The sequence below is a fragment of the Cherax quadricarinatus genome, unplaced genomic scaffold (genome assembly GCF_038502225.1).
Source record: "Cherax quadricarinatus isolate ZL_2023a unplaced genomic scaffold, ASM3850222v1 Contig1982, whole genome shotgun sequence".
NCBI lineage: Eukaryota > Metazoa > Arthropoda > Malacostraca > Decapoda > Parastacidae > Cherax > Cherax quadricarinatus.
The window spans coordinates 42,786-59,453 of record NW_027197008.1 but is presented as its reverse complement, the minus strand read 5'-3'; the positions used below and the strand labels follow the sequence as shown (position 1 = coordinate 59,453).

The 16,668-nt window shown below is 41.4% G+C and overlaps 1 protein-coding gene and 1 long non-coding RNA gene across 2 annotated transcripts; one reads left to right on the top strand and one right to left on the bottom strand.

Annotated features, from left to right (window-relative positions):
* Positions 1–2,665: 2,665 nt before the first annotated feature.
* Positions 2,666–3,829, bottom strand: LOC138851763 (uncharacterized). The gene is made up of 3 exons (XR_011391386.1): positions 3,216–3,829; positions 3,058–3,114; positions 2,666–2,806 (listed from the first exon to the last, which is right to left on the bottom strand). It is a non-coding gene; the product is annotated as an uncharacterized lncRNA (long non-coding RNA).
* Positions 3,830–10,253: 6,424 nt separating this feature from the next.
* On the top strand, positions 10,254–13,286 carry LOC138851762 (uncharacterized). The gene is made up of 2 exons (XM_070081211.1): positions 10,254–12,895; positions 12,990–13,286. The coding sequence occupies exon 1, from the start codon at positions 10,387–10,389 to the stop codon at positions 11,746–11,748; it is 1,362 nt and encodes a 453-aa protein (XP_069937312.1). The 5' UTR covers positions 10,254–10,386; the 3' UTR covers positions 11,749–12,895; positions 12,990–13,286.
* The last annotated feature ends 3,382 nt before the right edge of the window (positions 13,287–16,668 follow it).

Sequence of the window (16,668 nt, the reverse complement as noted above, 5' to 3'; positions counted from 1 at the left end):
AAGAACAACTGCAATAAAGGCAATGATATTAGGTAGTTTCGTTTGGGGAGATGGTCCCCCACTAATTTAGTATTTTTACGGGGTAGTTTTTGATTACTGATAGCCAATAGCTGTTTGCTGTACTCAGATAGATCATCTAATGTTATCTGTTTGTGATAGAGACATAGTGGTAAGTCATCCGTGTAGCGAGCTAATTCTGGGGCTATTCCTAGAGTGTCTATAAGAAGCCAGTAACCTTTTATAGAGTCTTGAGGATTCTTCTGGAGAAGACCGCCATTTGCGAGAAAACTCGCCATTTCTGCGGGTGAGAGTTTTCGAATGTTTGCGTAGGGCAGCGCCTCAGTCATGCAAGAACCATAAAGAGAATTAAAATCCCAGTATAGCAAAAATTTACTTACTAAGTTTTTCTCATCAAAATTGGGATTAATGAACTGGTTATTGGCCTGAGCAAACGTCCTAACAGCAGTAGTGAAGCCGCCTCTTATATTAGACTGTATGATGTTATAAAGCTCCTGATCAGTAATTAATTCTAATTCCACTCCACTGGTTTTTAAGAAGGCATCATAGGCAAAGCCGGGGAGAGAAACATAGTGAACAACATCTAGATTATAGATGTTGTATAATAATCTCCTATGCAAGGTGAATATGTCAGCCAGAAGTCCTACATCACAGCTGAGATATACTAGGAGATAGTCTCCTAGAGTTTGACAAGCTGTTTTCTCCCAAACCAGATGAGCATGATCGAATTCTTCTTGGCTAATATGCTTCTTAGACAGAGAACTGTAGAAAGCTCTTTTTGGGGGTAAAGTCTTCTCTTCGAGCCTTTCTGGGGAGCTGCAATATTCATAAGGAAACACTTGTTTGCCGGTTAATAAGCATCCCCAACTTTCGGGGGGTAGATGACTTATCATCGCCTCTGTGAATTTCAAGGGTGATTTTGAAGCTATGTGCGCCTGAGCCAAACTAGCCAAACCAGCGGACAAGAAGGCTAGACTATCCAGGAAACGTAGTGCTCCTATTTCTACCTTTAGGAATTTATATCCCTGTTTCATTAAAACATTGATTGGGGCTTTAACACTTAGTTCTTTAATTATCAAAGCCATATCATATGATAGGTTATGAATAATAACAGGCAAATATTTACCTGAATTTTTCTGCCTTAAATTGCAATTATTGCAGAGTGCTCCTAAATAATTAGCCTTAGGCATTAGATGGTCATGATGCCTCACCTTTGGTTTGGTAAGAGTAAAGTCCTGATGACAGAAGTTGCACTTCTTCTGTATGGCAAAATGTATATGCTGCTCCCTGGTCATATGAAGTGGATAACAGGGAGTGTTCATCTTTATCCAATCCCATAAAGACGAAAGTCTATCATACATATGATCAATACACTGTACCCCCCGATGGACATATCTATCTATTATAGTGCTATTTCTGTCTATCACTATATAGCCATAAGCTATTGCTACGTGTCTAGCTGTTATTACCCCCTCTGGCTTACGATTATCGAGATAAGCTTCTAAATCCACAAAGGCAGTATGAGAGGGCAAGTAGCCCTTGTGAGTATTTTTGAATTTACAAACGCTTCCAGCTGGGGGAAAAATCAACTTTTGTTGGTTGTCGCATGAATTGAAATGAGTTTTTAAGTTGCAAATGTCACTATATTCACTTAAACAATTCAAGCAAAAGTGCTTATTGCGTGAATGTTTTCTGGAGAAAATTCTCATATATTTCTGGAAGTGTTTGATTAAAGCTACATGAGTCTTTCCCAACAATAACAGGGGCACTACCAGTGAATATTTATTACTACCCCTACGACATAAAGTAGCATGATAGGTCCCTTCATGAGAAGTTAAGCAATAAATAAATATTGATATTTTGTTGTCAGACTCGAGTTTGTGGATGTCACTCCACTGGACAGGGAGAGTCACTCGCGAGTAATTGACAAATTTCTGAAGGCTATCACATCTAGATAAATATCGTCTGATTTTATACCAGCCCCAGCCAAGTCTACGACAGAAAAAGGCCGCCAGACATTGAATAAAACAGCTATTTTTTACTCCTCTCGGGTTAAATATCTGATTTTTCCCTCGTAAAGATGTGGGATATTCTATATAGTCTCCTAGGTATCCACGCACTCCATTCTTGCATATTACAATATGAAAACCCTTTATATAATCTAGTATGAAGCCTGATCCCTCGCCCGATGAAATTTCAGTTTCTAATCGCATGCTAAGGTACTCCCTCCATGACCGTAAGAGCCGAGATATATCATCTCGTGTAACTAGTTGCGCGGGAAAAGTTATATAATGCTCACGACTGTCATCCTCTCCCAGTAGCGACTGTCTGCGCAAAATAAGGCTCAGTTCGGCATAAATCCTAAGAGCATTTTCATAAAGTGCTCGTCCTGATAGAACAGTGAAAAACTGTAATATGTGCCTCATAAATGTTGTTGCGAAGGACTGAAGAAATAATATGGGGTCGTGTTTATGAGAGGCAGGAATTGAATATTTTATTCGACAGAAGTGACCTTGAAAACATTCCGACCGACTCGTAATGTGTGGTTCCTCTGAAATGGAATCGTCTCCCATTTCACTCTCTTCCTCATCTGAACAAAAATTTTTTTTACCTGAAGTGAACCTTCGATTAGCAGAGGAGGGGGAACCCAAGAAAGAGTAGTAATGATCCTTGGAAGAGGAGCTGTCACTTGTGGCGGCTGGTCTCCATCCACTGGGACCGGCAATCGGCTCAACTTGCTCTTGTGGGAGTGTTACGGTCGAAGATTCATCGGAGGACACAGACTGATCTGCATAATATAATTAGAGAAAGTTATTTATTATTATTTTGTTTTAGAGCCATACTAGACTAATTATAACTCGAGCAATCTTTTAAAAAAATGTTACTGTTAAAGTATAAAACTGGGAGAAGCTAAGCAATCTATGGAATATATGCGGTTCTCAAAATGATTTTTATTCTTGTTAGTGAGATACTTTATAAACATATCTTAAAAATGTTTGACTGTTAATAAAAATAATTGATTAAGAAAAGAGCGCTGACCTCTTTCTTCCTGGCCCGCCCCCCGGATCATCTGCTTGGAGTATTGCCCCGCCCCAACTGTTGGAAAAAATTATTATTAGCTCAAAGACTTATTTCATTATCTGAAAATAGCAGTTTTAAGAAAACATCAATTCAGAGCAATAACCTGGTAATCTCACCTGTCACGCATCTCCTGCGATGAGCTGTGACATTCGCTACACACACTGATAGCCCGCAGAAACTACAGGAGAAAGTGTGGTGAGCTGCATCCTGAGGGTATAATCGCCCGCATAGGTGGCATCTGCGAGCTGGGTGACGAGTCATATCTGTAAATACACACTCTCACTCTCATATTCCATAAATTATTTAAATTATAGATAATATTTTAATCTCCCATAGATAGAGAAGTTTTTACCTGCTCTAATCTAAGCTGGTAACTTTCTTGAGTGAGCGGGAAGAGCACCTTTCGCCCTAGACGAAAAGGTGAGCGTATTTATAGCACGCTTTTAGGATAGCGTGCTCATAAGATGCTTAATTTTCCCCAAAGTAGAGGTACAGTTTTTCACATCAGTCTCTCTCTATTTTCACGAGAATCTTTTAAACAAAAATCCCTGCAAGTCTATATATTATAAATATAATCTAGAAAAGATTTCTTATTGTCAATAAAGTAAGAGGGATAAAATCTGGGAAGAACTCTTTTCCCGAACGAAAAAATAAGAATTTAGACCGGGCAAGTAGGGAGGATTACGTAAATTGCCATAGTCATGTGAATTTCCCATTTGTATAAAGCCGAGGCGAGGGAAAGATTAATTAATTAATTTATAGATTCTGACCATTGCCAAAACTAAATATTCTTAAAAATAATAATAATAATAATATATTTTTCCCCAAAATAAAAATAAATAGGCATCAGCCGGCAGAAAGTGGCGGGGCCTGCTTCTCTTTGTCTGTGACCTCCATTCGACCCACCACCACCTGGCGTAGGGAAGGTAGTGAAACTGCGTAATATCCAGACGACCTTCACTGTCGGTCGGGCTTTTTTTTCTATGGTCTTCTGGCGGGAGAAGGCCATGCCGCCATTGTTATCTTCATCTCCGGGATAAACTCCCCCCTCCCTCCCCTCTGCTTTGAACTAAAAAGAAATGTTTATATATAAGATGATTCTTCCACAAAAAGGCTCATTTGAGATGGGAAGATGGACAAGGTCTGTACCTTTACAGAGGAAGAGTTGAATATTTTCAGAGAGCCTGCAAGAATACTTGTTGCTGGTTTTAGCGGGGCAGGCAAGAGCAGTCTAGTGGAGCGTTTATGTAAAAAATATGCCGGTTCTTTCGCGAGAATAATCATTTCCAGTCTGGATGATAAAACTCACCCTTTGAAACAAATCACCTCTCTTAGTGAGAAAATCATTTTAGTGAAAGGTCTCATTAACCCGGCGGATTACCAAAATCCCCTTGAGACAGACAATAGCTCTCTGTATATAATTGATGACCTTTTTAATGAAGCAGTTAAGAGTGATGTTATAGCTAATATTTTTACTAGAGGAAGACACGAGCAAATATCCGTAATTCTCATATCTCAAAATTTATTTCCACAAGGAAAATACGCTCGCACGATCACGCTTAATTGTAGTCAATATATTTTATTAAGACAACGAGATCTGTCTCAGTTGGAATGTCTCGGGCGACAAATTTATGGAAAAAATCTAGCCCCGAAATTTGTTGAGATATATCGTCACGTCACTGCGGATAAATACGGCTATCTTCTGGTTGATTTAACCGCTCCAGAGGAAATTCAATTACGAAGCTTCATTACCGGAGAGGGCAACTGTGAAACTGTATACCGCTGGTAAAAACAAAAATGGCCTTAAATTCACATAAAAAGAAAATTCTAGAAAAAGTATATAGAGACGTCAATAGCCCCGGGGGCTTTACTGGGAATGTTAACAAACTTTTTAGAGCAGCTAGGGAGAAAAACGCCTCTATTACTTATAAAGACGTAGTAGATTATCTCTCTTCTCAGAGGGCCTATACTTTGCATAAATTGCAGCCTCTGCGATTTCCCAGACGGAAAATCATAGCCGCTGCCCCTCGCATTATACTCACCTGCGACTTGGCGGACATGACTTTATTACATTCCCACAATGGTGGCATTAAATATATTTTGTTATGCATAGATGTCTTTTCAAGGTTAATGAAGGCGGTAGGACTAGTCAGAAAAAACTCAAAAAGCGTCTTGTCAGCCTTACGAAATATTATAGAAAGCCCCACCTTCCGTGGAATTTCGAGATTACACACGGACAGAGGGACCGAGTTTTATAATCGTCCTCTTCTGAATTACCTAAAAAAAAAAAATATTAAATTATACAGTACCTTCTCGGACACTAAGGCTGCAATAGCGGAACGAGCTATTCGCACGCTTAAGCATAGAATCTACCGCTATATGACTTTAACAAATTCTTTAAAATATATAGAGGTATTACCAGCCATAGTAGAAACTTACAACTCAACTCCTCACTCCTCTCTCAAGAAAGGTCAAACTCCACAACAAGTGCATTCTCTGAGTCTTCCTCGAGACATTCGTCGGCAGTTTGGGCTAATGTATTTAAATGCCCGTCCTCATCAGCCTCGTACTAGTCCACGACTGACTCCTGGAGCGCATGTGCGGATAACTAGCCACCGGGGGATATTTCACAAGAGTTATTGGCCTCAAAACACCGAAGAAATTTTTAAAATCCAATCGGTTGATAATTCGCAAGTAATCCCCACATATTCTCTTATCGACCTGAGCGGGGAAAAAATACTCGGGCAATTTTACGCTCAGGAATTAATAGAAACATCTCTACCTGAATTTTTTCCCATTAAAATATTGAGACGGAGAAGAAAAACTGACGGCAGTAGAGAATATCTGGTGAGCTGGGTGGGTTATCCCCGAAGTGCAGATAGCTGGGTGCACGAGAAGGACATGCAAAATGTCAGACAGGGGTAAGCCCCTAGCAGTGCAACACAGAGAGTTATTAATTTTATTAAACAAACTTCCAGCTAAAGCTCGCAATCGTATTATTAAGGAATTAAAAAAAAAAGAAATTAATTGCATATCTGAGATATTTACTAATTTTCTTAAGAAAAATCTAACAGTAGAACCGACTATTTTGAGCAAATTAAAGAAGTTTAGAGGAGACATTCTCACCGTTGCCCGTAAACGAACTCCACTTTATAAAAAAAAAAATATTCTTCTTTCGAAGCGTGGAGGAGCCATCTTAACTACACTCTTACCTCTGGTCATCTCGCTGATTAGTAGTTTTATAAAGTAAAAAATAATCGAAATGGTGGTAAAGGAATTTTGTCTCATCCCTCGGCTAACCGCCGAAAAATATATTTTTAAAAATGGAACAAATATCTTACCCACTCCTAAGCGCGAATCTCCTTTTCCCCGCCTTCGCAGAAGCACTGCAACCACCACTATGGCGCGTAGGAAGGAATCTTCCAGCCTCTCGAGAGTGAAAGTGAAACCAGCCCAAAGCAAGGATGAGAAGGTCAGCTCCTGCCCCAGCATAGCAACTCGCCCTCATAAGGGTAATTACCGCTTCGAGCTACCACCTCCCACGAGCGGGCACCCACCCGAGCTCTTTGTTGAGACTGGTGAGTCCCCCATAAAAAAAAAAAAAAAAAATAAGCTCGCTCGCTGTAATGCCGCCCGCGGCGGTGGCGGCAGTGGCGGCAGTGGCGGCGGCTGCGGCGGCTGCGGTGGCGGGCGCGCCCGCGGTAGTTGCCGCGAGGAGTCTAAGAGTAAAAAAAAAAAAAATCCGAAACAGAAAATAATAGCCAATAATAATAAACTCCCGCCGGAAATACTTTTATCTTTAATATCAAGAAAAAACAACAGTCTTTCTCTCTCGCCTGAGGACTCTTCCCCAAATTTAAATGAAATAATTGATCTGTATTTCACGAGAGAAGAATTGCCATACGCGAAATCTATGCTGAATCTATTCAAGAATAATTCTTTCATTCGGTGGGATAAGAGAGGTATTTTATTCCCTCCATACCATAATTTAAACATCTTACAAATCATTAAATCTTTGACAAGCAGTCGAGCGTACATCGATAAAAAACTTTTGCCCGTTGTAGGGGAATTAGTGAGCCTTATTAGATTAGAGCCAAGATTTATAAAAAATCACAAGGCGAGAAAACAATTATTAGGCGGTTTTTATGTTAAAAAGACCGCGGAAAAAAAGCCGCTCTGGCTAGCCTATTGAAATTTAAGCTTTCATAAAGTCGAGAGAAGAGCTTTGCCCGCTTTAGTAAATACCGGGACAGGATAGAGACAAGAAGTTCCTTCTCGAAGTGCTATTCATAAAAAAAAAAAAAAAATGGACCAGCCATCAGTTGATTATCCCGAGAGAATTAATCTCCCGTTGAATGAAGAAGGAGAAAAGGACCCCAGTTTGTCGATATTATTACATCAATTAACGTCAAGACGAAAGATTTATCAGCAAGTGTGTTACAAAGCTCGTGTGATACAAAGTTTATGGCAAACCTACGAATCCTTCAAAGTCAATTGCCCCATGACCAGATTTACTAAGACTTTTGATGAAATTGAAAAATTATATGACAATTTTAATCAGAAAGAACTGACGGCTGAAATCAGACGCTTAGAATATGCTACGCATGATTTCCGGGATATGATAGAAGCTTTTGAAGGGGCCCAAAGCTTGTATAAGCACCTTAGACGAATGTCGACCTAGAGAGGTCCCCCAAACCCCTACCAAACCCACCCGCAGGAGTGGGAGGCTACAGCAGCGCGGTATTTAAACCCCGCCGCCGACGTACCGATAAACATTATCCGTCTCACTCCCTCAGCGAGGACTCTAAGGAACCCAACTGTTGACGAGAATGGAATATAAATTTCCAGTAATTGTCGGGGGAATAACGGGTGAAGAATTCCTGGAATATGGGGATTGTATCGTGTATCCCCACAACGCTACTTCTGCTCGCCCCTACGAGCCGGCTCTTTCACTCTGGGAAAAATATCCTTTTTCCAAAATTGAGCGAAAATCGCTAATCCTGGTGAACCGTGCCATAGCTGCAGATCGGGGCACACCCGGGGAAATTGTCCTAAAATCACCCCCACCATGCACCAACACCCTTGATGACAGGCCAGAGGATTTTTTAAGACCCCACCTTGCAGCACTAATATGTCAGTTCTCAGCGGGTCCTTGTCTTGAAAAGAATGAAATTGCGCAACAGCAATTAGAGCGTAGTCTCGACACGCATTATGTACGCGGTTTGAGCAAGGACACGCAACAGAATCGACGAATTTGGTTTAAATTATGTCTGGTGTCCCTGGGACGGGCGGTGATAGCCAATGGCAACATCAAACGGGTAATTTTACCCCAGTACATTGGCATGAGCAGAAAACAGGCCGATGAATGGCACACTGAATATCTCCCTCTCATTAACATATTTCAAGACATATTACTGAAACGGGAAATTCAGACATGCTTGCTCGTACCGTCAGTGAGCCCATACTTGGCAGTACCTAAAATCATCCTAGATGAGGTGGAAATTGAACGCGGCGCCTCCCCCGAAGCTCTAGAACGGGAAATACTACAGCTGTCTGTGGAGAAGCAAGGCACTGGCAGCATCAGCGGTGGCAGCAGTGCCGGTGGCGGCAGCGGCAACAGCAGCAGCAGCAGCAGCGGCGGTGTCAACGGTGCTGACGTCGGACCAGCCGGTGGGATTGGAACTAAACGAGACAGTGGCATGCGTGAAATGGACATGCCTGATGGAGTCGAGGTCACTTCACGCGGAAAACGCAAACGACAGCACGATGATGTGGATATTTTATTCCTAAATGCTGTAACTAATAAAAAAATAAAAATGTAAACTCTTCAAACTAAAGTTTTTTTAAGCCTTTAAAAAATATATATAATGGTCTATATTTTGTATTTGCCTCATACTGTCTCTGTCCCTCAACATGGACAGAGGGGGTCCGGGGAAATATATCTATTTGAGCAGTTTAGAAAATATTGACATTTTCGACAATACAGCTTCGGCCTTTCAAAATATAATTACTGCAACGCCTTTAAATCCATCCTTGAACTACGAAATAGCCTTGCTTAATGTTTTGTATCCCAAAAAATTCAATGTTCTAACAAGAGACGATGCCGAATGCGGTATTGACATTATACAAAATCACATTACTGAAACAGGAATAAGTACAGAAGAAATAGTCCATCACTTTCTACCAAAAAATGATGTGTTATCGACAGATGCCAGCCATATTATTGAAGAAATTAATCGACAGCTAACAGCAGATTTAAAAAAAGCCTTTAGAGATAATTATTCGGCACATTTCCCGAAAGGGAAAATACTCAATTATGATGTCGGAATTGGGAGGGTTTTAGTTTCGACGAGATCGCGAACCTTTACGGGAAAAAACAATGCTGCCACTTCATTTAAAGCTCAATTTAAACCGAGAATAGCTCGGGTGCTTGGGCTTAGCAGCGCTGAAAAATATTATTTATTTCGTAGTGACGCGCCCGAGGGGACCTCCTTCCCCAAGCAGATTGCCCCATTCAAACCTGATCCCACTGCCGGAGTTGATTATGTTTTAATATATAGTGATATTGTGGAACCGCAAATATACGGTAGTCAGTTAGTCAATATTCTGGATGCTTTCGCCTTTCAGGAGAGTTATTCAAAAGGTGCTCATCCTATGATGTACAAACCTCTATGCGTAACTAAATTAGATAAAATAGCTATCAAAATGACAGATCAGTTTGGTCGTAATCTGTCTTTTGAAAGCGGTCATTCCACTACCGTAGTGTTACATGTAAGACCGATAAATAAATAGAACCAACTCTGCGTAAAAATGGTTATTGTTTCTCTAACCGCCAAACATGCGTGTACCCTTTCAAGTGCCCTCTGAGCAGGAATTTCGGAGTTTATTCTCCCTAAAACCCTCCCAGGTGGGAGGTGGTCTGGGAGATATACAAACTTTTCACGCGCCATACAGAGTCCGAGGTGGGGGATTTTTTTCGGCTTTAGCGGGCCTAGCTAAAAGAGCTTTACCTTTTCTTTTCAGAGTGGCTGCGCCAAGTGCAGTAGAATTTGGAACTAAAATGCTCGATGATTATCAGTCTGGAAAAACAGACATGAAAGCTGCTCTTAAATCTCACGGGATAGATGCTTTAAAAGGTGTTGCAAAGAAGGTTATTACGGGCGGCAGAGTAAGCAGGGTGACTAAGCGACGGCTGAATAATAAATGCAAGTTAAATAAACGCCGACGAAGCCGAGTTGCTTATAAAACGGATGTATTCTCTCTCGTATAAACAGTTGCTTATTAGCCATGGCGGGTGTCGGGGCTGAAAACAGTGGACTCAAAGTCCCGTTAAATGATTATTCTTCCAGCGTCATTAATCAATTCCCGCGACCGCATAGACTGAGACAAGTTGAGAGTTCCATAGCTCGCACTCAGAGTTTTGATACTCTACCAGTAAACCTTCCTCTCTCTCAAAAACTAAAAGATAATTTTCTAGAATTTAGAATTCCTGGAGTTCCCGGAGCATTTCTAGATTTAGGCAAAATAGTTATAGAATTTAGAGTGACTCTAACAGAGGCTGATGGGCAAAGTCCACTAGGGGAAACAAGCAACATTGCACTGATCAATGGATTTTCCAACACGTTATTTAAAAGTGTCCAGTGTTTCCTGGGCGAGCAAATAACGGAAACAAATTCTAGTTTTAATTACTGGTCATTCATTAAACTCTGCAGCTCAGTAAAACGAAGCCAGTTGCCGAGTATCGCCCGACTGGGGTATCTCTTGCCCGACTTTAAAGGAGGAGAAGGTATAACTAAATTGTTCGATACAGCCTATTTCGCCCGCACATCGGCAAAAGAACCACAGATACTGACAAAGAATGATAAAGAACAGGGCATAACTCTGTGTTTTCCCTTGGCTCTGGACATATCCACTCTGGACCAATATCTGCTTGACAATATCGATTTAAAAATTAGGCTGGAATTATCCCCTCAAGCGTGGACTCTGAAAACAGACGATGATGCCAGCACATACCAGCTCCATATTAATTACGCTAAACTGTGGCTTAATAGGGTATACCCATATACATCAGCTTATATGGCCTTGAACAAGTCTCTAGCCTTAGACGCAAAGCCGATAATATATACTTTTAATCGCACTCTAAGTAAAAATTATGTGCTAGGTCACAATCAAACGAGCCTCCTAATAGATCAGCCATGGGGTCATGTAATTCCCGCCAAAATTTTCATGGTAATTTTGCCCATGACAGCCTATGCAGGAAAACATAAGGAGAATGGTCTATATTTTGAGCATGGGGATCTAGCCAGTTTATCTGTATGTATTAATAATAATACAGTTTATCGCATAAGCAGTGATTTCCCCCATCATTATAGTAAATTATATTATGAGGCAATTAACTCTCTGGGCATTGAGGAAGAAAATTTAATTCTCTATGAATCATTCGCCTCCGGGCGAACCATCAATATTTTCAATTTAACCGACAGCCAAGTGGAAGACGCTCTCCCGATTGAAAAATCTGGTAACTTGAGAATTGAATTACAGTTCTCTAAGCCCGCCCCTCATAATAAGGTAGTTTTATTATTTGCTCAGACCACTGGTGTTTTATCCATCGACCAGAATAGATCTGTTCATTGTGATGTGCGAGCATAAATAAAAAATGAATTGCGCAGAAATAAATAATAGTTTAATTCCCGCCCTAGGAAATAAAGTCACATATATTGGCTGTTTCACTATAGACGCTCTACAGCAAATAAGATTAGATGACTATCCCTCAGACAGGCCCATAGTGCTTGTAAGTAATATTCTTCCTTCGTACAGCTCAAAAGTAATGGGTCATTTTTTTTCTCTTCTCTTGGACAAGAAAAATAGTCTATCCTTCTTCTTTGACAGTTACGGGAAAAAACCAGAGAATTATGGCATAAATTTAAAAAAAAATTTTAAACTAAATAAAATTAAATATTTATATCGTTTATCTGGCAGAACACAAAGTGATTTTTCACTCACTTGCGGTCTATATGTTATGATGTTTATTCATAAAGCAAGCCTTGTGGGATTAGAAAGAGCTTTATATTTTTTTAAAAAAAATTTCTCGGAAAAATCGCTTTTTATCAATGACAGATTAGTGATAGCATATGCTAGAGAGAATTTTAAAATGTTACCTCCTTGTGAAAATACATTTTGCCTAAGTAGACAAGGTTATCTTTGTGCTTCCCTCTGTGAGGAAGGTCACCTCTGACGAGAGTATCCCCCAAATACCCCTCCTGGCTGGTAAGGCCCTCTCTGAGCTGTATATAAGAGCCCGCTGAAGCTGTCTTCCCCGCAAAAGATAGAGGCTGACCTCTCCATAGCCTTTTACTCTCATCATGGTGAAGGAAGCAGACATTCTCGATTCTGGTAAGCGAGACATTTTATTTTGCTAAAAACTTCTCTTTGAATATTAACGAAACAAACGAGTGCAAGAGACTTATAATAATTTTTAAAGTTGAGTCTCTTTTTTCAACAGTTTTCACTGGACCAGTCAGAATTTGTAAAGTTTTTGATTTTATCGGCTGGTAGATTGGATACTTCTCTTTGAATATTAACGAAACAAAACGAGCGCAAGAGACTTATAATAATTTTAAAGTTGAGTCTCCTTTTTTTTTCTTCAACAGTTTTCACTGGGCCAGTCAGAATTTGTAAAGTTTTGATTTTATCGGCTGGTAGATTGGAAGGGAAGGAACACACCGGCTTCAAACTCCTAAAGCGGTGTCATTGTGATGATAGCAGGAAACGCAAACATAGACTTCCTCAGGAAAGGGTATGTCTTTCTATGTTCCCTCCTTTGGTAGATTAGAGACGAGTCCCACTCCTTTATTTGAAAGTGATAAATATGTTCTCTTTATGACTTACAGCCTGTGGAAGATGGGATCAGTTCATCTGATATAGAGGAGCCTATGAAGAAAGAACCAGATCTCGACAACGATGAAACGCAGAGCCTTCCCTCATGTCAGTCTGATGACCTCGTTGTGGACCTCTCTACGCTCGATACTGCTCAATCTGATGACTCTGTTGAGGTCACTGCCGCAGCAGGTGCTGAACAAACTGGCGACCTTGAAGCGCACCCTGACGGTCAGTCGGAGAAGGAAGGGAAAACCTCCGACGTGAGAGTAAATGCTGGAGACGCAGTAAAGCCAGCAGAAGGGGTAAAGACCGCAGACGGTGTAAAGGCAGATGATGTACCTGAAAAGGAAATCATTTTCGAGCGGGAGGTTATCAATCTTACAGAAAGTGAACAGGAGGAGCGCAGTCATTCAGTCTAACCAGTAAAACTCGCACAGTTTCGCCCCTTTGCTCGCGCTAAAAAACTTTGCACAGCTTTTTTTGCCCTTTTGTATGTGAATTAATAAAAATATTGACAAACTCTGATTTTTATTTACATATAACTATATATTACTATCTTCTCTAGTCTAAACATATATATATATATATATAAACAATATCGCACCACTTAAGCCTCTCCCCATCTGAGAGTGGGTAAGAGGAAAATGTATATGTCAAAGTTCCTATAAGAGCTCTATCAGCACAAAGGTCTTCCCTAGATGACCTTTTCTCACTGCTTTAAGCCTCCCCCACCTGGAAAGATCTAGCAGCTGGCAAGAATAAACACTACCGTAGTACCCGGAAGAACCTTTTTTTTTTTTTTTTTTGCTGAGGTACGGACGGGCGAGCAACACTCCCTCGGGGGACCAGCTACCCATCCATTACCGCGTTCTTTAAACCCAGCAGTGTTGTTGTGAAGTAGCAACAGTCGCGTCAGTGAGTCGCAGCCCCGGGAAGGGGGGGGGGGGACTCCCTCGGAGATGGTAAGCTTGTACCCAGTCACCTGAATCCTTTGTACTGCCTCTCCCATCTATCAGAGTGATTGAGTTTGGGGAGTCAGAAGTGATCATTACCTACCTTCTTATACTTAGTAATTACACAGAAATAAGCCTCTCTCTCTCTATCCCCTTGGGGGATGTTTAAACATATTAAACTTGTACCCCTGACAGCACCTGTGCTTATGAAGACCACCCATTATCACATTCTTTTTCCACACTCATTATCCTGGGAATCTGCCCACCTGCTCACCTGAATCCTTTTTTGTACTGCCTCCCCCATCTATCAGAGTGATTGAGTTTGGGGTGTCAGAAGTGATCATTACCTACCTTCTTATACTTAGTAATTACACAGAAATAAATCTCTCTATCCCCTTGGGGGGATGATTAAACATATTAAACTTGTACCCCCTGACAGCACCTGTGCTTATGCAGACCACCCATTATCACATTCTTTTCCACACTCATTATCCCGGAATCTGCCACCTGCACACCCGAATCCTTTGTTCTACTTTATGTACCTACTTATTAATGTATAGGAATAAGTCTCTCTATCCCCTTGGGGCATGATTAATCATATTAAACAATTACCCTGTCAGCCCTAAGGTCATACAGACCCCATCATTATCTCATTTTCCATGGTCATTATCCGGCAGTGTTCCTAGATCGACCAAAAAACAGACCCGGACGGCAAGATGTTATGAAAGAATTTATATACCGTTTCACGAACTACGGGTCGCAACGGAAGATCCACGAGACGGTTCCAATTATCAGCCCAAGTGTACAACGGAAACTGACTACAGACCGGTGCCACGTCAGCTTCCATAGTCACCCAAACTAAAATATTCAATTTTCACGCCCGCGGATTTGAAACCACTGTAAGCACGCGCAACATATCCACGCATATATGGCGATCACTCCCCTTAACACACTCGCACAGGTATTGATACGTCTCACTAACTGGATTACCTGCCACTCGCAGGTATTGCACATATGTATGCTTGCCAAAAAGAGCAAGCATTGATGCATGAAAATCTAATAATCCCAAACCCCCCTTGCGAACACTTAAACTAAGCACACTGCGTCGTAACCAGCAACAACGACTTCCCGAGATAAACCGAAAAACATGCACCAATAAACGTGTCTCATCTCTTGGACACAACAAGGACACACGCACTACATGCCTCACTTTAGCATATAGGATGTAATTAGTAACTATCACCCGCTGATGTAACCTTAGCATACCGACACGCCGGATAACGTTATCAACCACCATCTTGGAATTGAGCGCATGTCCTTCAGTTCTACTAGCCGCCTGAATTATCACGCATATTTCCAAAGATTCACGCACAACCCACGGACTCTCCACGGAGAATGGACCTCGTTGCCACGGCCCTAAAAGTAAGAGTCCAGACTTATCCTTAGTACACAATATGATCTACGGCAGACAAACTACCGGCATCTGTAAGCATGAGCGTTGTATCATCAACATAGCCAACAATATGGATAGGCCTACTGCACTGCCCATTACATGAATTCTGCTCACACCTGGCTGCCAGTGCCCAATATAATGGCTCTTGATAAATAGCAAATAAAATTTGTGATAACGGGCACCCCTGGCGAATCCCATGATGCAAACATACGGACGTACCTAACTTCCCGTTTACCTGGACGCGCAAACTCGCGTCAGTATACAAAGACATAACCCACTTAACAATCGTTCATGTGAAACCCAGCTGCTCCATTATCATTTTCAACACAAGATGATCAACGTTATCAAATGCAGCCTTCCAGTCTAACACCAAAATCCCTCCCCCCTACCCATTTCACTTTGGTGGACGCGAACAAAATCACCAAGTACCTTTTGGCCTAAATACAGCGATCGTCCCGGGATACCAGCTTGACCTGGATGTAAAACCTTCTCTAAGATGGGTTTAAGGCGATTGCACAAAATTTTTGCATATAATTTATAGTCAGTGTTTAACAGGGTAATCGCCCTATAATCATGTATATCAGTACATTAGTTTTTTTTCGGAACAAGGACCACAATACCGACACAGACACAGACACGGAAGCCGCCCAGCCACCGTGGAGAGAAGACGTCGTCGTTCCTGCTCTTCAGTTATCCTGAGTAATTCTCGAGCTGAGCAACTCTGAACACTGTTACTCGAAATTTTTCTTGGGTTATCCTGAGTTGTTCTTCACCAGAGCTGAGAGGAAACTTGCTTCCAGTCACTTCGAGCCCCATCCCATCAAGAGGGTAAGGTGGTGACTTGCTTGCTGTTCACCCCTCTCTTCCCCATCCCCCCATCCTTCCCCTTCCTCCCCTCACCCAAACATCTACACTGGCCCACACACTAACACACTACATACATTGCTGTCCTTCTGACTTTCCTATCTTCTTTCTCGGAAACTTCGCTTTGGCGAGTTAACACAAGGCATTTTGACCATCCAATAGCCCGTGTGGTTTTTTAAAATCCGGCCGATCTTTGCCTTGGGCCCTTTCCCCCTCACCATTCGAAGGTAGGCTATCTTAGGGGCTGACCTTCAAAAGTCAGCTGAAATAGGAAGTTAGACTAACACTAAGGAAAGACCCTTTTTGTTAAAGTAACTTCTCTGCCAGATGTACTTTCCTGGACATCATGGCGCGGATAAGAGTAAGATTACGGGTTGATGACAACCAAAAGTCAAGGAAAGAAATTCTAGCATGTATTTG